This window comes from Cryptomeria japonica, chromosome 7 (assembly GCF_030272615.1).
Source record: "Cryptomeria japonica chromosome 7, Sugi_1.0, whole genome shotgun sequence".
Lineage (NCBI taxonomy): Eukaryota > Viridiplantae > Streptophyta > Pinopsida > Cupressales > Cupressaceae > Cryptomeria > Cryptomeria japonica.
The window spans coordinates 168,413,147-168,440,777 of record NC_081411.1 but is presented as its reverse complement, the minus strand read 5'-3'; the positions used below and the strand labels follow the sequence as shown (position 1 = coordinate 168,440,777).

At 35.6% G+C, this 27,631-nt stretch overlaps 1 protein-coding gene across 2 annotated transcripts in view; it reads right to left on the bottom strand.

Annotated features, from left to right (window-relative positions):
* Positions 1-501: 501 nt before the first annotated feature.
* LOC131068796 (alpha,alpha-trehalose-phosphate synthase [UDP-forming] 1) overlaps positions 502-27,631 on the bottom strand; it is a 202,900-nt gene continuing 175,770 nt past the window's right edge. The window contains exons 16-17 of one of the 2 annotated variants that reach the window (XM_058004069.2): positions 2,530-2,628; positions 502-1,326 (exon numbers count right to left, since the gene is read on the bottom strand). In XM_058004069.2, coding sequence (XP_057860052.1) covers positions 871-1,326; positions 2,530-2,628 — 555 coding nt within the window. In that variant the 3' untranslated portion in view covers positions 502-870. Of the gene's footprint in view, positions 1,327-2,529; positions 2,629-2,808; positions 2,871-27,631 lie in introns of those variants that run through there. The other variant, XM_058004070.2, reaches the window with a different exon arrangement.

Below are 27,631 nucleotides of genomic sequence, written 5' to 3'. Positions count from 1 at the left end.
AATTTTTTGCTTCTTCTTACCACACATCTCCAATCATTTAAAGTTAGATACCTATTTGGAATGTTCCTTTGTAACTACGAGTATTTTTTGTAGTTTTATTTTTTGCTTACTATACATATCCATATCCCTGAAAGCTAGATGCTCCTCCGACATTTTACAGAGATTCCTCCAAGTTAGATACTCATCCAACATTTTGAGAATATTCCTCCAGAATATGGAATTCTCTGTAATTAAAGAAGGAAAATTGAAAAGGACTGGACAAAGAATCTCAAGGGTTTCAGCTAGTATAAAGTAGACATCTAGAAAAAGAATATGAATTTCAAGAATCACTTGATTAGAGCATCTGTTTTGCACTTTTATTCAATTTCTTAACATAAGAACTGAAAATTTATGGTCAATGCAAACTTCATGGGAGAAATTGACAAAAAACGAAGTATTTTGTTAAGGCTATTGCTGCATTTGAATTAGAATATAAAAATGAATAATATGTCTTAACACTGATTTAAAAAAAAAATAATCTTGCTATAGAAAACATGGGAAAATTTGACCAAAACACAGCATTTCATTTGGCCATTTTGTTGATCAGAAAAAGGATATCAAAATGAAAAGCATTGCTTATCATTGAGTTGGAACAATCCATTGGAATAGCAAATACTACATCACCCAGTATACGATACAATTTATCTGATGTAAAGATATCACAGTTTCTAACTGAAAATGCAGCCGTGTTTGGTCAATGGAATGTCAACTAGTAAATCTCTCTGCTTCAGTTCTGTAATATCTGTGGGAAACATTTTCTGGGAACCCTGAGCATTATTTAAGGTTAAAATGCAAATGTTCCATAACATTCTTCATGGACTGATATCACCATCAAGAGCCCTTTGAGACTCTCTTCTGTGACCGTGAATTATTCTTTTGGGCACCACTACTCTCTGTATAACTCTTTGCCATGGCTTTCAGAAAAGTGACAACTTCCTCTGAGGATGAAATAGAATAGCGAGCAGTAGAACGCTTCCGACCTACTGCACAGGAAAAATAGTTATCACCCTTCAAATCTAACACCGAAGAACCTTCATGGCAGCTAACATTCTCATCTTGTATCCTCCAATCTTTGCTGCCACTGCCACTGCCTCTGAGCTGTGTTCCTTTTTTATCTGATGATAATGGAGGAGCTTTGCCTCGGGCCCCTTTGTTGCTCCCTTTCCCAGGGTTGGATTTTGTTCCTAATCTCCTTTCCACTGGGGCCTTATTATCAAATACCTTTGTAGTAGCTACTTCTGTCCCAAAGGGAAGTTCTGGCTCAAAGAATGTATAGATATCTTCATCCTGAAAGTTCAGTAATTTACATAACAAACTCATTTTTCTCATCAAAGCAGATTCCATAGTTATCATCTTTAAGAAAAAACATGGTAGGAAAAACGGTAATCTTTAGTTGTCGCAAAAGAAAAGGATAAAACCAAACATAGAATTTTTAGATAAAACAAATTTTCTTATGGTATAGTAAGTATTTTAAGAAAATTTGTTTTATCTAAAAATATTGAAGATTTTTCCAACAAAACAATGCTCCTTTTAACAAATTTTTACAGGAACCCATTAATACAATGAGATCTGAGATATGTCATACATAGAAAGGGGTGCCTTTAGAAACCATACTTCTAACCAACAAATTCTTGCACCACAAGCTCCATGAAACCAATTCTCTTTGAACAAGGTTCTACTTCCTCTGAAATTTGCATGGAATTGAGATACGCATTCAGGAAATGACAAAATGCCCTTTTCCAACAAGTCTATTTGATCTCATTAGGCACCTTTGAGGCATTGTTGATTGTGGTATACTATTGGGTTGTCTAATTTGTACCTTGCATGTGTTGGCATTGGTGCATTAATAGGCTACCCTTATATAACTTGTTAAGAGGTGTATAAGTGGATGAATTACCTCCCACCTAAAAGGAGAGAACCTTTTACACTTCATGAAAGAAAATATAATGCCAAAACTCTTCTAAGAAAATAATAAATACTATTATGCACTTAAGAAATAAACGCTTTGATAACTGAGAGAACAGGTTTATAACTTGAGTTAGACATAAGAGTTTTAGGTGGGGATGTGTTGATTATAGTGGTCCGGTTTTGGAGAAAAAACTATCAGCAGATGACGAGTATTCAAGCAAGGTTAATTTGAGAAAGGAGTGGATCACTAATTTATAATCATTACCGCTACATGGTGGGGAAGGAGAATGTTTATGTTGTGGTGTCTGCATGTTTCAAGTGCAAAACAGAGGCAAGAGGAGCTGAAAGTAATGCATGTAAATAATAGGTAGATCATTTGTGATGTTCTTTGGGTTGACTGATGACTGACAATTTATACTGATTTCTTAGTGTTCTCTTTACCTTGCCTCATGAAAACAGCAAGAAGTGAATGGTTGTTAAAAAATCCTCAAAGGTGTAGGCGTTCACCTTTGATCTGATTCTTGTAGCAATAATAGACAACTAATTTCATCTGAATCATAGATTTTTATCCAATATACATACCTTTCCCAAAAAATGGCCAATGCAAAGAACATAATCAATTGGAGTTGTCATTGATTTACTATGTACAATTTCCCCCAATATCCGATCGATTGCTGCACCCTATTTGCACATGAAAATAGTAACTTGAACAATTAGAAAAATAAAATATACGATGGCAATGCAATGATAAAATAAGAAAAAAAATACGCATTTTTACAAAAGAAATATTCTCAAGTTTAAATTAGTAATACAATTAAATATTAGGCATTATATGGAAAAATGTGTGGCTTGGAGTCTCACCCCTAAAGTCCAAGATAGATATGACAGACAGCCAACTACTAAACAGCTCAAAGATTCATAATCTATAAATGTGTCAGTAAAAATTAGGTTAGCCTATAACTCAAAACAATCTTATAGAAGATACGAGAAAAGTAAGCAAAGCTGTCCTTTATGTACTATACTGCCCCAAAATATTCTACCAAAATTTACTGTTTTTCACAAATTTTTCTATGCAAGCATCTTGTCAAACAATTTGCATTCATCATTGTTTCAATATACTTTCACAAATAGTTTTCAGAGAATTAAATTTCTCAATTTCAATTGTTGGGATTCGAGAACAACATTTCCTCACAAAATTACTGATTAATGTACATACCAGCTATCAAATGATAAATAAATGCATCACTGTTGTAAACTGTTGCGTTAAAAAAATTCCTTATAGAATCGATAATATTAAGCAAAATAAAAATATTAACAAACTCAACTGCTGACCTCTGCTGTACAGTCCAATCAGCATTCCCTTTTACCAAATCAGCAATCCCAAATCACTAATAGTCTCCTTCATGAGTTGTACAATCTCCACAAACTTGGTACAGTAGTCTTTTGAGAAGTAGGACAGCCCATGGAATGATACAAGAGCCTTAACAAGGATGATGCCTCCCTAAAAGAAGCCTTGCCTAGCTTTGAGAAGCCTTAGGAAGGCCATGTTGGCATGTTTCAAAGGTTTTCAAGCCTTCACAAATATTAATCAACCCCTTTGCTGTCTTAGACTATGCAATGCTACGGCTGGGATAAAACTCAACTCGTACAAAATATGTATTAATATTTTTATTAATTCACTCACTACACACACAACACTATATTTTCTGTTTCTTCTCCACTTGCACACACACCAAGTACAAATTTGTTATTTGCAGGCAAATCCCAATAAATTTGCAAGGTTGCTTTGGGGAAAGCAAAAATTCTCCGATTATTGGGAAGAGGGGAGCTTTGGCCTCCCCTCGAGGACAATGAGAATTATTTCTTGGAATGCCCCTAACAAGAGACGCTTAATTAAGTCCCAAATGGACTTAATTAAGTGTGATATTTTTATGTTGAAAGAAACAAAGTTGTCAAAGGAGTCTGCTGATTTGGTTTTTTCATCTTGGAGAAGGTGGAATTTTCTTTCTTCTCCGGCTTGTGGTGCTTCAGGGGGTTTGGCACTGCTTTGGAATAATTATAATATTGAGGTACAGTTAGTGGCATCTGCTACAAATTGGATGTTGGCTTTAGTTATAAGCAAGATTTCGAAGGTTAAATTCTAGCTTTTTAACATTTATGCTCCGTCAAGAATTCAAGGGAAGAGTAAGTTATGGGGTGAATTAAAGAGGATTTCTTCTCCCTTAAAACATGGTTCCTTTATTATCTTCGGGGGTGATTTTAATGCTATCACTAATTTAGATGAGAAAAGAGGAGGTGTTTTCCCTAATAAAAGGATTATGGATGACTTTGGGGAATTCATTTCTGATATGAGACTTTTTGATTGTAAGTCTCAGAATGGGGTTTTCACATGGACAAACATGAGAAGTGATTTTTCTCAGATTGCTGAGAGATTAGATCGGTTTTTGTTATCTGAGAATTGGATTGATTCAGATTTTGAATTCTTTTCCTCTATTATACCGGTCTCAAGTTCTGATCATTTTCCAATTTCCTTTTCAGTTATTGAGGATAGGGCTTCTTTTAAGTCTCCATTTAAATTTGAGCCCATGTGGTTTAGGGATTCTTCCTTTTTGCCTCTACTTATGAAATGGTGGAATTCTGCTCCTTTTTGTTTTGGGTCCCGTATGTTTCAGATTGCTAAGAAGTTAAGTCATTTGAAATTGAATATTAGGGAATGGAATATCTCGCATTTTAAGAACATTTTTCAAGAGAAACAAAGGATTCAAGATACGATTGAGTGTTTTAATACTCGTGCTTCAACATGGTATGGTGCCACAAGTTTTTGATGAATTGAAGTCACTAAAATTACAACTTGAGGAGGTGTTAGCTAGAGAGGAAATCTATTGGAGACAGAAATCTAGAGAGTTATGGCTTTCAGATGGTGACAGGAACACAAAATTTTTTCATTCTTCAACTAAGATTAAAGGATTTACGAATAGGATATCTTGTATTCAGTGTCAGAATGAGAATTTATTGATAGAGCCAGAGGACATTGCTTCAGAGGCAGTTAGGTTTTCTAAGTCATTATTATCTTCGGAAAATGGAAATCTCAGCAATGATATTATATCTAATATTCCTCCTTCAGTATCTTTGGAAGACAATAAGATGTTGATGTCTCCCTTTTCCTTAGAAGAAGTTAAGAGTGTTGTCTTTGCCATGAATCTGGATAAAGCCCCCGGGACCAGATGGTTTTACTCCTTTATTTTTTCAGAAATGTTGGGATTTTGTGGGAAATGATGTTTTATTGGCTCTCGAAGAATCTAGGAGAAATAGGTCCATTTTAAAAGAACTTAATACTACAATGATTGCAATTATTCCTAAAAAAGAGGATACTAAGACTTTTGCAGACTTCCGCCCCATTGCTTTATGTAACACTTTGTATAAGATATTTACGAAGGCAATTTCCCTTAGGTTGGCAAAAATTCTACCTAGAATCATTTCATTGGAGCAAGGTGGTTTTGTTCCCGGAAAGGAGACGACAGACGGTGCAATTGTAGCACATGAGGTGCTGCATTCTATTTCCACCCAAAGAACCCCGACCATGATACTTAAACTAGACATGATGAAGGCTTATGATAGAGTAGAGTGGGGGGCTTTATGCGTTGTTCTTGAGAAGTTAGGTTTTTCCAAGGCCTGAGTCAAATGGATTCGTGCATGTATTTCTTCTGCAAGATTCTCAGTTTTAATTAATGATTCTCCTTGTGGTTTTTTCACTTCCTCTAGGGGTTTGAGACAAGGAGATCCCCTTTCTCCCTTTTTGTTTATTCTCCTAGCTGAAACCTTTAGTTGGGCTATTAGGGCTGCTAAAGTGGGGGGGCTTTGGAAAGGTATAAGGATTCAAAATATTCACCAAAGTATTTCTCATTGTCTCTTTGCAAATGATACTCTATTATTTGGACATGCTTTGTTAGTTGAGGCAAAAGTGATTAAAGGAATAATACAAAATTATGCATCGTTTTCTGGTCAGAAAGTGAATGGTGATAAATCAACGATTTTTTTCTTTAATACACCACAACTGGTTCAGCATAGGTTGCAATCCTTTTGGGGATTTGAGACTGGAAATCTTCCATGTACTTACCTTGGGATTCCTTTCTTTGTTAAACAGGATAAGATTGGTTTTTGGGATAAGATTATTTCGGTCATTTCTAAAAGAATTCTCTCATGGAATCATAGATGGTTAACTTTGGAGGGTAAAATTGTTCTCATCAAGTCTGTTTTGAATGTTGTTCCCATATATCTCATGTCTGTTTTGAAGTCTCCAAAAGAAGCCATTGTTAGTTTACAGGATACTTTTAGAGATTTTCTTTGGAACAATAATAAAGATGGCAAGAAGAAACTCCCTTTAGTTGCATGGGATAAGGTATGTTTGCCTAAGGAACTTGGGGGAATAGGAATTCGGAGTCTAGAGAATCAGAATTTAGCTTTAGGTGCTAAGTTGGTTTGGAAATTATATGACAATCCTAGCTCCTTATGGGCACAGATTATGTTTGCCAAATATTTAAATAATGGACCGAAAGAGTACATTTTTAAAGTCTCAAATTTGCCTTCGGGTTTTGCTATTTGGAATTTCCTTTGTAAATGTAGATCAGTTATTTGCCTCATCTCTCATGGATTGTTCATAATGGTAGAAAGGTCGGACTCTGGGATGAAGTATGGAATGGACGCACACCTTTGGTGAATATTAGGGATTGGTCTCCTCTGATCACTGTTCTTTCCTCCCTTTGGGTGTTTTTGTAGCAGATTATTTTGAAATTGTGACTAGTGGACCCCTTAAGCTAGCTAGATGGAAGTCGATTGATTTCTTGGATGTTGATCAAAGCATGAAATTAGATTTTGAAAAGATTTTGGGGGATAGAATTGTATTTCTTTCTGATTCTGAGGATGAACTTATTTGGACAAAGAATATTTCTGGTAAGTACACTGTTAAAGATGGTTACAACTCTCTTATGGTTGCTAAAGATTTATCTTCTTGGCCTTATAAGTTGTTTTGGCATTCGGCTTGTCTTCCCAAAGCTGGAGCCTTTGCTTGGTTGGCAGTTCAGGATAGAGTCCTTACAAGGATGAGACTAGACAAGCTTGGTATTACTGTTGTTTTCCCTTGTGTCCTTTGTAACAAAAATTTGGAATCTTCTTCACACCTGGTCCTACATTGTGATTATGCTTATGAATGTTGGCAATGGTTATTTGAGAAGTTAAATATATCCTTTGTTATTGGTAAGGATCTCATTTCCCATTTTAGATCTTGGCCCTTTATGTTTGCCTCATCTTTTTATGCATGCCTTTGGATCATATCTCCATCTATTGTGATTTGGAATGTTTGGCTAGAGAGAAACAACAGGATATTTTAAAAAACAAGGTCTCCTGTGTCTGAGGTTCTATTAAAAATTGAGTCTTCAATCTCTGAGGTTGCTTTGTCATTTATTTATAAGAATTTGGAAAAACTTACTTCTTTTTCGCATTGGGATAGTAGAGTTACTAGAGTTTGGAAGCTGCTGTCAATTTTACCCTCTCATGGTTCAATTTTAAAAAGGAATGATGCAATAGGTAAGAGATGCTCTGCTAGATGGAAACCTCCTTCGCAGGGGCACTTTAAACTGAATTTTGATGGGGCCTCTCATGGTAACCCTGGGCCGGCTAGGGTAGGCATGGTAATTTATGATCACAATGCAAATTTTATTCAAGCTAAGTGTCATGCTATTGGTTTTAAAACTAACAATTATGTGGAATTTCATGCTTTGTCTTTTGGATTGGATATGGCAATCTCTTTGGGAATTAAGGACTTAATAATTGAAGGTGATTCTATGGTGATTATTCAATGTGTTATGAAAAAGAAATCGAATTGTTGGAATTTGTAGTATATACTTGATCCCATTTTACAAAAATTAGAATTGTTTGAATCTTTCTTGGTATCCCATTGTTACAGAGAAGTTAATAAGATTGCAGATTATTTGGCAAATTTAGCCATTGATAGCAATGCTAATCAGCGAGAGGTGGGTTTTGAGGAAATTCCTTCTAGGGTATGGGAAGGTTTGTAGCAATAGTCATATGATTTTCTTGAGTAACGTCGATGTAAAATTTTATGATGATAATTATTCACGCTTTCCCCTTTCATTTCAAGTATTCATGTTCGTTGTCTAGAGAAGAGTTCGAGGTCATGGTATTTGATATAATAGTGTTTTTCCAAAGGTTTTTTGATACTTTCTTTTTTGGCAGGAAGGTTTTGGGCTCATGGGATTTGGCACAGGGCTTTGGAAAATTTTGTCTTCTTCCATTGATAGCAGCTATGGAGTCTACATTTGAAAATCATCCGATGGGTTTTTTTGGCAAATTGTCATAGAGGCTCTATGCAAAACTGATATTATATGTGTTGTGACCACATTTTGTATGTGGTTTTGGGCGGGGTGTATAAATTGATCCGTTAGATACTATAGGTTTATTTTATGAGTTGTGACCCGAGGTTTTCTTCCTAGGGTTCTTTCCTCTGGTATGCTCTTTGAATCCTGTGTAAAAAATAAAAAATATTAATAAAAAAGTTTAGTGGAATAATCCACTTTTATTGAAAAAAAACAAAACAATATCTATGTTTCTTCGTTTAAATGCAAATGTGAATCCACCATTAATTTGACTAGGATGAAATCTTTAAAGTTTTTAGCCAAATACTTGTAAGGCTTTTGTCCTAAGGTTTCAGTTGAACACACAATCCAAACTTCACAATGAGAAAATAATTAATGACCAGGATGTCTAATTTCCTTTTTGTTCTTGCTTTTATACTCTGCCTATGAATTTTCAAAACTTTTATTTTAAAATTATATAAAGTGACCATTTTTTATTTTTAATCAAATTCAGCCCTTGAGAAGTCACTTTACCACACAAGGTCATCTTTTAAACAAAATAATTAATTAAACTAAAGTTGTCTGAAAAATAACAATGTTAGACAACTTAAATTTAATTAATTGAAATGTTCCTCTCCAAGTGACAAAATTAGCCTATGGGAATGAAATAGGTTAAAGGGTCCTTCCCGAACACCTATATCAAGGAAGGGGACATTAAAGTCCCCAAAATTGCTTGAATTCAAGCAATTGCAGATTTAGGTGCTAAACAATCTACTCTCCTTCCCATGTGGCATTTTCTGAAGACAAATCCTTCCAACTAACCAAGTACTTTGAAATACTCTTGAATCCGAGTTTCTTCTCCCTAACAACAATAATGACTTAAAATCAGGACCAGTTTTCCCCCCTCAATCAATGATGGTAACTATGGAGAGGGTGTAATGTGCTACCCCAATAGGGTGTAATGGCTTCTGGAATCAAGACCAATTTGCCCGCCTCATCAAATGTGACTTCTGTATGAAATCACTAAAAAGGATTGGACGTTTTTCATCCTCAATTTGAACTTGAGGGCTTCTACTTTCTACCCTCAAAAGAAAACGATGAACATTGTTCAATCTTAGAAGAAGAAATTTCTTTTCAAAATTGGATCCTTCCTCGTACCCAAACCCCTCTATAGAGTTGCACCCCTTCTAGAGTTACGACCATTAGTATAAATTACACCCCTCTACAAAGTTACACGGTTACACCCTATGCACATCACTTTGGAATGGAAGATTTTGGTGAAGGGTTTAGCATTGAAGATTCTACGATTCATTACATATTTTGGTGGGTTTTTATGTGGATCTTTCTATTTCTTATTGATGAGAAATTTAATGAAGAACATTAAAACTCTTGCTGCTGATCAAAATATGGTTATGGCTTCCATCAGAGAAGATTAATTAAAATCACTTTCAATTGCTATGGTGCCACTACGAAGCAACTATAGTGCATACTATGCGCTACAATATCAAAGAGTTTGATTTTGCTGATTTTTAGAGGTAATTACTATTGCAATGATTTTATAAGCAGCTAGTTTCAATTTTGTACTAGCTAGTCCATCCTCAATTGAGCCTAGCTCATCTTCTAAGTATTTTATATTTATGTGATTTGCAATTTTCTTTCCAACCGTTTGACAAAATGCATTTTCAGATTTTTCTAGATTATTCTTCAATTGTTTTTTATAATTCCTCAAATCAAAATAACAGAGTATTTCATTGCTTATCATTCATATTACATTGTCTATATGTCCACAACTAGAATCCCTTTGGAATGTAAGTTTGGATGGTAGTGCCCCCAAGACATGGTTAATCATTTAAATATTTTGCATTGCATGAATATTAGAACTATGTGGCTTGTCTCACATTGCCCAAATTGAGATTTTGGTGATTAAAAGGTGAGGGTATGCATTTCATTCTAACATTTGCAAAATTTTCAAAACAATATTAGTTGGGAACTATGTTACTGAGCTCTACACCCTAGGATCCCAGTCACGTACCCAACCAATCCACATACTAGTCTTGGGATGAGAGCAAGCCAGGAACATTCATGGTGTGACCCTATTGCTCCTAAACAATTTCAAGCACTTTCATTGCTTAGTCATAGATTTTTTTAAGTTGCACTTTAAAGCGATTGTTAAACATTAAAACATACAAAAACCTTTAAAAAGGCCTAAAAGTCTAAAACCCTAAAACATGTCCACACTATGGAGTATTTTAACAAAAACAAAAACCTATTTCAAAAAAACTCATTCTTGTTTTGCCATTTTTACATTTTGGTATTTTTTGAAGGAGAACTATTATGGAGTGTCAAGGGGAGGAATTATTTTTTTTTACATCTTTATAAACAAAAAAGTGCCAAATACCTAATTTCACCCTTAAGTTAAAATTGTGCCAAATACCTAATTAAGAAAGGGAAGAAATTGTCATTGAGATTAAAACAAAAGGAAATAAAGGAAAAGTTCGATGTGAAACTCAATATGACTAGATTCATTCCCAATGAAACATTAAAACAAAACAAAGCAAGGATCGAACTCTCTATAAACATAGGCATTGGCATTCATTCAACTCACAAGTTGAAAGATGAAGCATAAGACATAATCTCTTTCAAGTTTCAAGACAGGTTTTTGAAGTGAATTACAGGTGCAAGGCAGTTTCAAGGGGAATTCAAGATAATTCGTTTTGGAAACAAAGTTAAAGGGGATTCATTATAACAATTTAAGGAGTTTTCTTCACATTTTTCAGGTTTATAAGGGTTTTGAAGGCAGATTTTCAGAATTTCAGTCTCTTCCACACTTCAAGATTTCCTTCTTTCAATGAGAATGCTAATTTTACAGACTTGTGGAAGAACTTTCCATCTCAAATCCTTCGAATTTCACCTAAGATCAATTTTTCTTTTTTATGCTTTTTACAGTGTGGAGGCAAATAAGTTCGTAATCAGACATGATTTTAATTTTCAGAATTCACCAAGTCTGATTTCTAAGTTTCAATTTCTTAATCAAACTCAACTAAAGTCTGATTTTCAGTCTGATTTCCACAATTTCATGAGAAAAATCAGAATTATGCTTTGAAATTCCTCAAGCAAACATCAAATCCTCTTGTTTTAACTTAGAATGTTTTCATGATTTTCAGGTGGTAGATGTCAGCTCAAGGAGGGATTTCCAGAAAGACGCAAATAAAATTCAACAACAAAGGACCACAACTGGAATCCAAGATCATGACACCTTGGCCATGTTGACCTCAAAGACTTCAAGAAAAGAAGGCGGCAAAGAATATTCCTTGGAAAAGATGAAGATTTATGATGCCAAAACAGAAGAAACAATCATAGAAAACCAAGACAAGGTCTTCATCGCAGTCTCCGATGTGCTTGAGCAAGAAATAGCTCCAGACAAGGACATGAATGTAGAGAACTTGAAGGCCAAAGTTCAAAGCAACTTCTTCACTTCTGCGAATCCAATCCAGAAGCAACATTTTGGCAAGGCATCCTCATTTTTGTCCATTGGGGATGGTTTTTGAAAACTGATAAGATGGACCTAATGGAATACAAGGTCGATATTATGCTAAGTGCCCCAATGGAAGAGCTCGGCCCCATAGTGACCAGGTTCATTGAATTTGCTGCCGAAGGAAAGGATAAGGGACGACGGCTTCTAGAAGAAAGCTGGATTTGGTGGTTGTTTATTTCTCATTGGCCCACTTTGGATAATGTCATGTCCCCTCCTTGATCGTTATATATATATCCTAAATGAAACAATTATTATTATTAATTAATATAATAATTCATAACGAACAATTATTTGAATTTTATTTATTTATTTATTATTTAATTAATTTATATATATATATATATATATAATATTCTTGAAATGTCCAAATAAAAATAGATTAATATTATATTAGACATAATAAATTATAAACATTTGTTAAGAAATTAAAAACAATGGAGAGGTGATAGAGAAAAATAAACACAAATGAATATGTGGAGCATTAAGATAATGTCTTAACAAGTAGTTACAAAACCAATAAACAATGATCTCAAATGGTCTACATAGGCATCAAACCCGCTTTGCTAGAGTTTTGACCTTCCAAGACTTAATACCGGTGACAAGAATCATAGTGAAGTTAATATTGATCAATATTGAGTTTAATATTATATGGTCAACTTGTCATATTGATGGCCGACACATTTGATTTGATAGCCGAATTCATCATATAATATGGTCAACCTATTGAAGAGCAATGATTTAACTAAGAGTGTGAAGCAAAAATAATCGTTAATACTATTGGTCTTTCCATCTTTATCGCTGAGAATTGGAGGGAACAAGAGCACGAATTTACATTGCTAGACGAAGATCTCCAAATTTTACCAAGTGTCATTACTTATCAAGAATATCGATAAAGAGTCATTAGTAAAAAATTAGTCTATATGTCAGATTGGTAACTATATACCAAAGTCAACAGCAGTCAAGAGAAACTATAGGTGCGATTGCAACAATCAAAGATACGGTAATGAAGTGACATCGATTAAGAGAGAAGACTAATCCTTAGCATATTGAATGGATGTGATTTGCATATGAAGTGACCCATGGAGAGAGAGAGACATGTCTCTTTGGCCTTCAAACAATGCAATCCTTCAATCTTGTAAGATATTTAATGAAAGATAGGAATATGGATAGAAAAGGTACACACACACGGGAATAAGGAAAAGAAAGGATAGAGAAGGGATCACAGCAGTCACATTGACTGTTAAAGAGGCATTACGGTAAGGTGATATGAACGGTCAATAATTATGTGAGATGCTATATAATTCAGCATAATATTAATATTATAATTAACAATAATAATAGAATCTGATATTGTTAACATTGACAGTGCTGGTATAAATTAACATGATTAATATAATAATATTATGTTATTAACATAATCAATTCTGTTAATACATAATAATACTATTAATATAGTATAAAGATGATAAATAACATAATAATGTAAATAAAATCTGAATTTCATAAGGTTAATATAATCTGATATAATATATTGATAATATAGTAATATATTAGCAATATATTACTACTGTAATGATAACCATAAAATGTGGACAATCCACATATTGGACTAGGTAATAATTGACAATGTAATTCGAGTAATGTCATCTTAAATTCAATTCTTAACCTAAAGATTACAGTGATCTGATTCTTCGTCTTTCTCTAGTACTTGCAAAGATAGGGAGTGTGGGGGAAAGGCAGAGTAAATCGGTCACATGGTGAAAATGTCCCAAGACGGGTAGCAAGCCTTTAGGGAGCCGCATGTAGACTGTGTCATGCGCCCTTGGCATAGTAAATCTTCCATCTTGTAAGGATTAGCAGAATAGGGAAGAAGAGACTCATGCAATCTATGTGAAGTAAATCATAAAACAAATTTACAATCTGTTCATCTTAACTGAAAGAATTTTGTATAAAGGATGAGCTCTTATTCTTAAATCCTAAAATTATTGCAAATTCATATTCTTAGAGCCAATTTAGGAAGGGGACATTACAGATAACTATTGTAACAAACCCTAATTAGAGTTGTTTAATCTTGGCCGTTGATCTTGGATCAATCTGGGTCGTTGTTTTGTAATGGGGTGTCTATATAAACCCTCCTCTCATTTGTAAAGGGAGAGATTTCTAAGAAATTGTTGTAGTGATACTTCTTAAGTGCTAAGACATTATTCATTGTTCAATTGTTGGTGAATTTTGTCTACTTTTGCAAGTTAGCATGGTTTCTTGGCTCTCAATAGAATAGATTTTATTTTTCAAGTTGATAGATTGAATAAAGGATTTGATAGAATTGCTTAATGTGGAATGGATGTGTTCATACTTTTGATAATTGGATGATTTTAAATTATTGTGCAAAGTTAGCCTCAACCAATAAATAAAAACTTAACTTCTATTGCTATATTCATTGTTCAAAATGTTGGTGAGTATTAGTGATATGAAAATCTTTTGAATTCCTTAGACGATAGCACCGTTCTTGTGTAGTTGTTGAATTTGGTGAAACAAGAATTGGTTTTGAACTCCACTGTTGCAATTTCTGTCTCCAAAGTTCATAGGAATAGCTTAGGGTTAGAAATATCTTCCTAAACCCTCCCTTCTGCCCTTTTTTTCCAAGTCTTAGTAGAAGTAGAATTGAAAGGAACTTATTGCAAAATCATTCCAAAAAAAAAGAAGAAAGTTAAAAGTGTCAGCAATCAAAAGAATCCTTAGATTGATTTACTCCTCGAACAATTATGTACGTCCCCCTTGAGATTACCATCATATCACAACCAACCAACTGAGACTATCCACATGAATCTGGAACCTTGGAGTTGTCTCTGTGATCACACAGTCCATCTATTTAGCCCATAAAATATTTTGATCAAGAGAGAATAGGATATCTTTGGGTATTTTATTCTGAGTTGTGTGTGCATAAAAACCACACCAACACCTACCTAGGAGGAGATCTATGTGGGTTTGGAGTGTGTGGGAAGTTTTTCCCCTTCGCTATTGAGCTCCAACGTAAATTACAGACCTCCAACAAGTCTGATTTGCATTTCTAGACTATTTTTGCATACATCACTGATTTGAGTGGCGGATTGAAGATGTTTTGAGGGTGTGGGGTTGATAGGCACTCTTATTGGGCATGTGTGGGTGATTTGGTGGAGATTTCTGAATCATAAACTTGCTGCCAGACTGTAATATCATGCCTCCAATTCATCTGCAGACCTGAAATTGAACCTTTCTGTCATCTAATTGAGGTATTATAGTGTTACTTCTATGTGGGTATTAAGTTAATAGGTTTGAGCAATCTTGGGAATGATTTTTTCAGTACTTATTTATACCAGCCCTCTGTATTTGCATTGTACTTTTGTATCAACACTTATATAATGTTGTTTATCAATATCAATGCTTATGACAGCAGAGTATCATCATTGGGCATGTTTATCTTAAAATCATATTGCTTAAATTTGAAAATAAAAAATTTGGTCAATACAGGGTTGTTATTACATAGGCTATACTTACCCTTTATCTGATGATAATTGCTAGTAGTATTGGATGCTTGCCATCATCACGGATGGTGGACAAAAATTGGATAAAGGATAGGACCCATGGTGTAGTGCACGGCATATCAACATTCCTTTTTCTATATGGGATGCATTAAAAAGGTAGATGACAGTCACCATAGTTTTAAACTCATGGATTTGCCAAGGACTTGCAAGTCACTTGGCCGGCTGAGTCGACTCGCCAAGGACTCGCGAGCCAAACCCTGGCGAGTCCTTCCCAAGGACCCGTGAGTCTTTCCCATGGACTTGCGCAAGTCTTTCACTCGAACTCACGCGACCCAGAAAACACGCCCAACAAACTAATACAATGTTTTTTTTTTCTTTTTTCATTCATTTGGGTTTGTTTCTTGGTCAAAACAGGTTTGTAGGGTTTGAAGGAGGACAGGAAACAAGATTAAATCAGCTAAAGAGAAGTACAAAGAGGAAGATGTAGTCCTCTTTAGTTTGCTCATTGTTGTTTTTCACATTTGGACATATCATTATATATGTAATTTTGTAAACATTTATAAACTTATGCTGCTATGATACATTTTGGAGTTTGAAACTATGAGTATGAATGATGAAATTTCAAATATTGAGTGTTTGGAGATCATATTGTTGATACATGATAGCCTCGGTAAGATAAATGATTGAATGAGAGATAAATGAAGTCTCTCATTCAATCATCTATCTCATCGATAGACTATGATAAGACTTCAGTTATCATATATATACATGAGATTATGATCATGATTCAGTTATCATATATTTATCATCGATCGTATGCATGATATACGATCTAGCTGTGATCGTATCCCTCGATTCATATATATAACCTTGCATATAAATCCCGATTAACAATCGGGTTCTTAACCAATGCCTAAATACCGATTAAGATCGATTACAAATCGTAATGCACAGAATACCGATTGGTATCGGGTTTATTGTTAAATGCATACACACCGATTGGTATCGGGTTTATTGTTTACTGCATACACACCGATTAGTATCGGGTTTGTTGTTAAGTACATGCACACCGATTGGTATCGATTAAATCGATTATAGTTGAAGAGGCACGATCAAGTAATATCTTGATCGGTCATGTCTAATAGACATGACCGGTCAAGTTATTGCTTGATCTCCTTTGTTTGCATATATATATCGATCGATGAAATGTGGGAAGAACATCAAAATTAATAAATGCTCTTTCTCCATCTGCAACACTTCAAATAATAATCAAACTTATTATATTGTGAATTAACATCTACTTGAAAGGAAGAATAACTTGAATATAACTTGCACCTTGAATTGAAAACTGAAATACATTTACATGGTATCAGAGCTATAGTTAAATCAAACCTGAGGCTATTCAATTTTGTGGAAAATTCAAGACAAATATTCAACATCACATTTCTCCAAATGGCTAGCACTATCAGATTCGAAGATAGACTCGGAGGAGGCGATGACTTCTCACAATGGAAGTTCAAAATTAAGATGATTTTAAGAGAAAATAAAGTTGAACATTTGTAAAAACTGAAACTACAAAACCTGAGACTGAACCTAACAAAGCAACTTGGATAGAGGGTAATGAAAAGGCCGTCAAAATCACAGTTGATGGGGTGAGTAATAATATTATGCCCATCATAAGGAAACATGAAACGGCCTACAACATGTTCAAAGCACTTGAAGATGCATTTGAGATATCCAATGCAAGTAGAACCTTGGCTTTAAAAAGAGAAATAAATCATATAGCTATGATCAAAGGGGAGTCAGTCAATGCCTACTTCATGCGGATATCAGCCCTAAGGGATGAGTTAGCAACCCTTGGATATGAGATCCAAAGCAAAGAATTAACACTCATTGCTCTAGATGGGTTGCCTGGTATATGGGAAACATTCGTCCAAGGCATCACTGCAAGGGCTAAATTTCCAAACTTTGAAAGGCTAAAGGCAAACTGTCTCCAAGAAGAATCAAGGTTAAATAAGAAAGGGATCAAACAAAAGAATATAGATGAAGATCTTCAAGTCCTAAATACAAACTCCAATAAGAAAAGCAAGCAGAAACAATTTAAGAAGAGGAAAGGTCGTCATGGCAAGAACACCTTCAAGAACGATCTTTCACAGATTCAATGTTACAGATGTGACAAATTTGGACACTATGTTACCAAATGTCCAGAAAGAGCCAAACAACAACCCACATTTGCCAAAGCAGGAAAATCTAAAGGGGAAGATGACTCCGAGAAGTATGTACTCTACTCAGCACTTACAAACCAAACATCAAACAAGGTTAACTCTTGGGTGATCGACAGTGGCTCATCCAGACACATTACAGGGTTTAGAGAAGTGTTAGACTCCATGATAGAGGAGAATGATGAGGAAGTGACTATCGGAGATGACTCCACACATCCAGTCAGAGGAGTTGGAACCTGCACCATCAAACTGAAGTCAGGCGTATCATTGCAACTTAAAGGAGTACTATATGTCCTAGGCATCAAGAGAAATCTAGTCTCTATATCAGCACTAGAGGATAATGGGTACAAAGTGACCTTCATGGACAACAGAGTGTTGGCTTGGCCAAAGAATTCATCTATCAAGAAAGCTAAAACCATTGGTCAAAGACAAGGCTACTTGTATGAGTTGTGCACAGAGCCCAACCTAGCCCTAATCCATGAAACTAAAAATGCTACTGAAGTTTGGCATAGAAGACCAGGTCACCTGAATTTTAGAGCTTTATCATCAATGGGAAACCTTGTCACAGGCCTACCTAAGTTAAAGCAATATCATTCAGGGGCATGCAAGGGATGTGCCCTAGGTAAAAATGCTAAGGGTGTTTTTCAAAATAGTACTAGGAAAACAAGCAAAGTTTTAGAGTTGGTTCATTCTGATGTATGTGGACCTACGTCCGTACCTTCTTTAGGGGGATTTTTGTATTATGTAATATTTGTTGATGACTACTCTAGGAAAACTTGGATCTACTTTCTGAAATGTAAAGAATCAGAAGAGATCCTTAATAGGTTTAAGGAATTTAAATCACTAACAGAAAACTACTCAGGAAATAAAATTTAAACCTTAAGAACTGACAATGGGGGGGAATACACCTCAGATTTGTTTAAAGATTTTTGTAAAAATGTTGGGATTAAGATGGAGCTTACTATACCTTATAATCCTCAACAAAATGGGGTAGCTGAGAGGAAAAATAGGACAATTGTAGAAGCTGCCAAAGTCATGATTCTTGATCAGAATCTAAATACCAATCTTTGGGTAGAAGCAACCAACATTGATGTATATATACAAAATAGATGTCCTCACTCCCATCTTAAAGATAAAACCCTTGAGGAAGTCTTTACTAAAACAAAGCCAGATATCAGCCACCTTAGAATATTTGGGTTTTCACGTCTATATTCATGTACCTAAGGAGAAAAGATTAAAACTAGAGCCTTCTAGAAAAAGGGGAATACTTGTAGGATATAGTGAAACCTCCAAGGCATACAGAATCTATATACCTGGTCAGAGGAATATTGAATTGAGTAGGGATGTAATATTTGAAGAAGACTTAGCCTTCAAAAGATCCCAAAGCTCAATAGAACCTGAAGTCTATATCCCTACCCCTAGCATAGATGAAGATCTTGCTCCTGAGCTTCAGAGGGCGAGTCTTGAGGAAAATGAAGATGAAACTCAAAACTCACCTAAAGAAAATTTCAAGAAAAGACCACTATGGGCCACCAAAACTGTAGAAGAAACTCAGAAGTATGCTGCCCCTTCAGGAACCTTCAGAGAAAGCAAAAAGCCTAACAAACTTACCAATTACGTTGCTCTCATGAATGACCTTTCAAAAGTTGAACCTACTAATGTATCAGATGCACTTAAACATCAAATATGGAAGAATGCCATGTCTGAGGAATACCAATCCATTATGAAAAATGATGTTTGAGAGATTGTTCCTAGGCCAGCTAGAAAATCTGTTGTCACCTCCAAATGGCTATTCAAAATCAAACATGCTGCAGATGGCAGCATTGAGAAACACAAGGCTAGATTTGTAGCCAGAGGGTTCTCACAAAAGGAAGGAATTGACTATGAAGAAACGCTTGCACCTGTAGCCAGATATACCTCAGTAAGAACAGTCTTAACCATTGCAGCAGCAAAAAGATGGAAAGTACATCAAATGGATGTAAAGACAACATTTCTTAATTGAGAGATTGCACAAGAAGTATACCTAGAGCAACCTGAAGGGTTTGAGATTCATGATGTAGAATCTCATGTATGTAAACTCAAGAAAGCTCTTTATGGGCTTAAACAAGCTCCTAGGGCCTTGTATGAAAGAATTGACACTTATCTCTCAGGGCTAGGCTTCTCAAAGAATGATGCAGATCCAAATCTCTACTACAAGCAAGACAAAGGTGATATGTTGATATTGATTCTATATGTTGATGATTTATTCATCACAGGAAAAGATTACCTCATAGATCATTATACTAAACCAGGGTAAATATACCTTGGGCATTTTGAAGAGATTTGGAATGCTAAACTGCAGACCCATGACCTCTCCAATGGAAACAAACCTTCATAAACTTAAGGAAGCAGCAGCAGAATCACAACCCTCAAATCCTACTCTATACAGGCAAATGATTGGGTCCCTGATGTATCTTGTAAATACGAGACCAGATATCTGTTATGCAGTTAATGCCTTGAGTCAGTTTATGTGTGAACCAAAGGAGATACACCTGGTAGCAGTAAAACATATCATGAGATATCTACAAGGTACCCTAAAACTTGGTCTCAAATATGAGAGAGTTGAATTAGTTTTACACGGATTCACAGATTCAGATTGGGCTGGAAGTGTAACTGACAGGAAAAGAACCTCAGGATGTTGTTTCAATTTAGGTTCAGCCATGATATCCTGGATTAGCAGAAAACAGTCATCGATAACACAGAGTTCCATTGAGGCCAAATACGTTGCAGCCTCCATGGCTGCTCGAGAAGCAGTATGGCTTAGGAAGCTGCTTGTGGGGTTATTCGATGAACCAATGAAGCCTACAGTTATTCATTGCGAAAACCAAAGTTGTATAAAACTTTCAGTGAATCCAGTGTTTCATGACAGATCCAAACATATTGAGATTCCATATCATTATGTACGAGACATGGTAGATAGGAATGTGATCCAGTTGGAATATATTTGTACAAGAGATCAGACAACAGATATTCTTACCAAACCACTTTCAAGGGTGAAAGTTGAGCACTTCAGAAAAGGTCTTGGTATGATTGAAATTTAATTTGCTTTGTACTCCTATACTTATTAAGATGTTTTATGTGTAAAACTTCTTTGTCATGTTAGGACTTTTATGGGTTTAACCCCCTGTGTTCATGTCTAAGAGGTGACGATCTCTCAGATAATGAACACTTGTATGTAGACATTATAAGGTGACGCCTTATGATGTTCAAACCAGTTATCATGTTGGATCTCTGGCATGCCATGGATGTGCCATGATTGTGTTGTGGTAAAACATTTGGATAAAATGTTAGTGCACATACCACAACTTGGATAAGTTGAGAATTTAACTATTCTCATGTATTTATTCTTTAAGTATTGCGTGTTTAGGCAATACTGATATCACGTGATTAGGTGATATCTTGTCATCATAAGTTGATGTGATGAACTTTTGTATCACGCGTTTAGGTGATACTTCATGTCATGTGCTTAGGTGATGTGATTTCCTGTATCATATGATTGATGATACTTCATGTCACATGTCTAGGTGATATGATTCCTTAGAGAGTAAGATTATAAGACCATAATGAGAAATGTGATACTAGATATGTTGTCTTCCATTTATCTTCCCTAGCTAAGAGGGAGTGTTGATACATGATAGCCTCGGTAAGATAAATGATTGAATGAGAGTTAAATGAAGTCTCTCATTCAATCATCTATCTCATCGATAGACTATGATAAGACTTCAGTTATCATATATATACATGAGATTATGATCATGATTCAGTTATCATATATATACATGAGATTATGATCATGATTCAGTTATCATATATTTATCATCGATCGTATGCATGATATACGATCTAGCTGTGATCGTATCCCTCAATTCATATATATAACCTTGCATATAAATCCCGATTAACAATCGGGTTCTTAACCAATGCCTAAATACCAATTAACATCGGTTACAAATCGTAATGCATAGAACACCGATTGGTATCAGGTTTATTGTTAAATGCATACACACTAATTGGTATCGGGTTTATTGTTTACCGCATACACACCGATTAGTATCGGGTTTGTTGTTAGGTACATACACACCGATTGGTATCGGTTTGTTCGATTATAGTTGAAGAGGCACGATCAAGTAAAATCTTGATTGGTCATGTCTAATAGACATGACCAGTCAAGGTATTGCTTGATCTCCTTTGTTTGCATATATATATCGATCGGTGAAATGTGGGAAGAACATTGAAATTAATAAATGCTCTTTCTCCATCTGCAACATTTCATATAATAATCAGACTTATTATATTGTGAATTAACATATACTTGAAAGGAAGAATAACTTGAATATAACTTGCACCTTGAATTGAAAATTGAAATACATTTACACATAGGACATGTGTAATGTTTCAATTATGGCTCTTATGTTTTCTAAATGCATTAATTTCTTTATGGTTTTTTTGTAAAACTAAAGTTCATTTTTTGCCGAGTCCTTTCGCGAGTCTTTCACAAGTCCGAGTCCAAGTCCAATTTTATGGTTTGCCGAGTCTGTGGCGAGTCCGAGTATTAAAACTATGATAGTTACTCAATGTGCATGTGTTAGTCACTCACTGTGTATATGTTAGTCACTGTTTACTTATGTTAATGGCCTCAAGTTTTGTGCACATTGCTACTAGCGATGACATCAAGTAGTATGGGTTGCTTGATTGTTGTTGCAAATGGCAATGGATTGGGAAAAGGATGGGACCTATGGTGTAGTATGGAACGCACCAACATTCCTTTTCCAAGTGAGATATACTTAGAGGCTTATGTCATTATTAAGCGAGTAGTAGGATTATGTTGTTGGTATTCTACACTCTTATGAGAATAGTTGATGTTGTCATTGATGGCAACCAACTGGCAACCAACCGGCAACCATCTGGCAACCAACCGCCAGATACCGGCACCGGCAATAGATTTCTACATACACCAGTAGGCACTTCACCAACATCGGCAACAATGCATACCGATACTCAGGCCGACATGGAATAAACTTTTGTTTATTATATTTTAATGTAAGCCGACATGGTATATTGTAAAAGACTCATATGTATGAGATCTTATAGGTCATTTTAATGATAGAGAGGTAAGTAGATGGATGAGAGATATAAGGCAATTTTGTATAAGGTGACATAGTTGACAGCGAAGGTTTTGGTTATTGTCTGAGCTTAAACCAGTACTAAACCTGGCATATGAGATGTTGTTTTGAGCAGTACATTGTATTGGATTTGTTAATCCATTTTGTAGTCAATGTGACTCTTTATTGAGCAGTGAGCTCTAGGCTGTTGGCCTCCTTGCATGTGCAGGCCACTCATTGTAAGTAGTATTTATTAATTGGCGAGTAAATATTGTGGGTCACAAATCCCACCGAGGTTTTTCCCAGACGGGGTTTCCTCATTAAAAATCTTGTGTTATGGTGTGTTTCTATGTTGTCTCCATTATTTCTGTTTATTGCAATAATAATTCTTATTTACCGGTACACTGTTTTGGGATGCAAAGTTTTAAATAAGTATAAATATTCTGCTAACCGGTTAGACACCGATTCACCCCCCCCTCTCAATGTCTTTGGGACTGTCATTGAATCTAACAATTGGTATCAGAGTCTGGTCCTCTATTTTCAAAAGCCTAACAGCTTGAGGAAGATTTTGACACCGGTACAGATGGAGAACTTAAGAAAACAGTTGGAAGGAGCTCTTGAAGATTTTGATGCAAATAAATTGAAGAATATCAAACTTGAAGATGATCTAAGGATTGCACAGGAATTCATAAAAGGGCTTCAGGAGAACTTTGCTATAGCACAAAATAAAATAAAAGAACTTCATGAGAAGATGCAGAATGATGATGACGAAAAAGAAACTCTTAGAGACATTGCAAACAAGTTGAGACAAGAGAACAGTAATATGAAGAATGAAATGCAAGATATGACTATGAGGTTATGTAAAGATATTGAACACAAGAAGAAGAATGAAAAAGACTTGACTAGGAGACTTAATGATGCTAGAAATGAAAATCTGAGACTTCGTCATGAGAATGATATGTTAAAGACAGATCCGATTCACATGCAACATGATAAAACTGAGCTTATGAGACAAGTTGGAATTCTGGAAAATGAGTTGGCTACTGCAAATAAACACAAAGACAAATTCAAGAAAAGTTCAGAGGAGCTTGATGACATGCTGAAAAATCAGAAGCCTAATAGAGATACTAATGGACTTGGATTTGAAGTTGGAGAAAGTTCTGGTACTGCAAACAATCAAGATCAGAACAAACCGGTAAGACAACCTAATGCTTATAAATTTAATGGCAAATGTTTCAATTGCAACAAATATGGCCATAGAGCAAATCAGTGTAGATTTCGAAATAATCAGAATATGAACTCACCCACCGGTCAATGTTCCAAATGCAACAAAGTTGGTCATAATTCAGAAAATTGCAGAATGAATGTAAAATGCTATGTTTGTGGAAGATTTGGACATTTATCTAATCAATGCGGATCACAAACCGGTCAAGGATATGGAAAGGCTATTCAGAGGAATAATGTAACTTGTTATGCTTGTAACAAGATTGGACATATTGCAAAATTCTGTAGAAGCAAGAATGCACCAGCAAACAATATGAGATCTAGCTTGAAGGGAAAAGAGAAGGTAGAAGAAGTAAAGCAAGAATTTTCGAAACAGTGGATTAAGAAAAGAGATCAGAGAACTGATGAAACTATATCTTAACCGGTGGAACAGAGTAACTCTCCACTGGCAGGAGATTCTTCATCTAACTAAGGAACAATCCCTTGGGGGTATGGCAGCGAACTGAAAAACATGCATTCTACCCTCGGTTGATGGTGAGAAGATACATTTCTTCTTTATCGGCAGGTGTGTTAAGTTTTCACTTAACCAGCGAGCATTTAATGATGTTTTAGAGAATTTTTTGGCTATACAGCACCAGGAAACCCTCATTTCAAACTCATTGAGCATTCAAACTTTATGTGAGCGCGAAATCGAGCAAAGGCATTCAAGGCGAATCTGAGAAGTGTTTTTCAAGCATTCAGCAAACATCCGGATAAGAGGTATTTTTCATAATGGCTGATTCATCTTCTGTTCTTGAATTTATTCCGAACCCTACCATTGTGGAGAATGTGAAACGCCCTAGGCCTGTATCCAAAATAATTCCCAAGATTGCGAAGCAAGACGACTCTGTAGGAGTTTTTTCAAAAATACATAAGGGTGTAGCATTTGCAGAAAACCCTAGGATTTACATACATTGCAATATAGAAGACCTAGCATCTGAGGAGTTAATGAAAATGTTTAACAAGGTCATTTGTGATGAACATGGAATTGTTAAACCCGAACATAAGATTGTGGAAACTTAAGATTTTGTGGAGATACTGAATATCCCTCAATTTCTAGAGGAAGTGGTAAGGATTGTATTGAGTAGAGCACATGGAGAATTCTTATGGTTGGATTCTGTTTGTAAGATAACCCAACAAGCAATTAGGGCAGTTACTGGTTTACCCTCAACCGGTAGGAGACCTGATAAGACAAAGAAGATTCCCAACAAAATGGTGACAAGCCTAACCGGAGCAACATCTGACAATAGATCACTTAAAGTGAATGACATTAAGGACATTAATGTGAGATATGTAAGTATGGTCCTTGGATACAAAGCCACACATGCTAACAGACTCAATTATGTTTCCAATCTTTGTTTATAGTGCATATGAAATGATAAACAACAATGCTAAGATAGATGTGTGTGAATAGTTAAAAGATGAGCTTATTGATAACCTGAAAAAGATTAAGGCAAACAAAAAGGGTACTTTCCGCTTTGGAAACCTTCTAGTATGTTTGATGTTATATTTCACCAAAGAGATCCCCGGTACAGGACACAAGGACTTTGGTTATGATACACCGGTAGGAAAACAACTACAAGAAGCTTTTACTAGTATGGGAACTGATAGAGATAACAACATAACAGATTACTTTAAAACTTTCCTCAGAGCATAGTTGAGAAATATGACAAGCAAATCTGTTTTGTCATTAAAAGAGATGAAACCTGGATGGAAGCAATAAGCCCTAGAACTATTTGGGTTACTAAAATGGGTTATGAGGTTGATCTACATGTTCTGGAAACGTATGCAAAAGCACTGCTTGAAGCACCTAGAGAACCATCTGAGGAAATATTTGGAAGTGCTGAAACCATAGCTAGTAAAGTGTCAATGGAGAAATATAAGAAGAAAAGAGACAAATTCATTAGGGATGCATCTAAGAAAGAACAAGGAATCAAAGAAAATGTCATGAACCTTAGTGGCATATCGGCTAGTGAGCTTGAAGGACTTCAACCGGAGGCACATATTTCACCGGTTGACACATCTTCTAACAGTGACAATGGGAAGGTTGTTGAGTTCAAAAGAGTGGAAAGAAAAAGGAAAGCCTCACCGGTACCTTCTCCTACCCCGAAGAAAACAAGAACTTTAAGGAAGAAACAGCAGGCAGTTAGGGAACCAAAGAAGAAGCTTACTCCAAAGAGAAAACAGACACCGGTTACCCCTTCATTGAATGATTTACTGAATGAAATAATAGAGGAAGGTAATCTATCTAATGTGAACAAATGGTATACTTCTTCAAATGATACTGATAGAAACACTATTGAAGAAAGCGTTGTTCTTCATTTAGACATTTATAAGAAAGTTTTGATTGAAGTTGTTGATGAGCTACCAAATGATCTCTACATGAGACTAGAAGCTAAAAAGCTATCAGTGATGGAATTAGATAAGAAATTGAAAGTTGAAGCACTCTTGGCTGTTCACCCGGTTAACTCCAAAGAAGAAATAGATGAACTTATTTCTGAGGCTAACCGATCAGTATTTGCTAGTGGACACGGGTAAGTGAGCCTGATGGTTGGAAGAGTGAAGGAAATTGCAGAAGAAACAACGGATAATTGGGATATATTCTTTGAAGAGAAAGAAAAACAAGAGGAAAAGAGCAGACCCAAGAAGACATTTAAGGTTTATCAAAAGGACAAGGGTAAAGGAAAAATTGGTGGTGTTCCAAACATTAAGATTACTAACAATCTTCCCCCGCCACCTTTGGATACAGCACCGGTACACTCAGAAGATCCACCGGTTATTGACATTGAAGGAATAAGACATGATGATACTAATTCTGAGTCGGAGATACTTTTTACAATGAATGTGGATACTCAAGAGGTAAGCATTGTTGTGGATAAGGAAACCTCTGAAGTCAAGTCAGACAATGTTGACAATAGCAACATAGAAGAGGAACCGGTACAAACTGTTGAAACTGAGACATCAACACAAACAGAGCAACCGACACAAACTGAAAAACCTACTGAATATAAAGGTACTAGCACAAGGCCACCGGAGACAGAGAAACCAGTAGAGAAACAAACTGAGGTAGAGGTGCACACGGAGACTGAGAAATCGACAATTACAGAAACATTGAAACAATCTGAGAAACCTTTAAAGCTTGAGATGCAAACACAGACTGATCCACCAGAAGAAAATGCAAGCAAAATGGACACATCTGATGGAAGCAAAGAGGTAATAAAAAATGATTGGTCAAACATCCGGCACATCTACAAGTGAATTCAGACCGACCAATGTTATAGAGGTACTTTTGGATTCAATTAAGAAGATAATGGATTGCAATGCATTGGCCTACAAGGCAATTGATAACATACGACCCATTCTTAAGTTGATTGCACCAAATTGCAGCATAGATCACATTACTAATTCTTTGGGTAAATTGGACACATTGTCCAAATTTATTGCTGATAATGTAATAACTATTGATAAGGTGAATGAGGACACAATTAAGGAGAGAGTTGAAAAAGAGAAAACCACATTCTTTGAAAACACAATAAAGAAATGTACCGATCATGTAGATACACTTTTACCAGTACTCAATTCTACAATTTTGGAGTACAAGGAGCTATATAGGGAAACATGCAAACCTCAC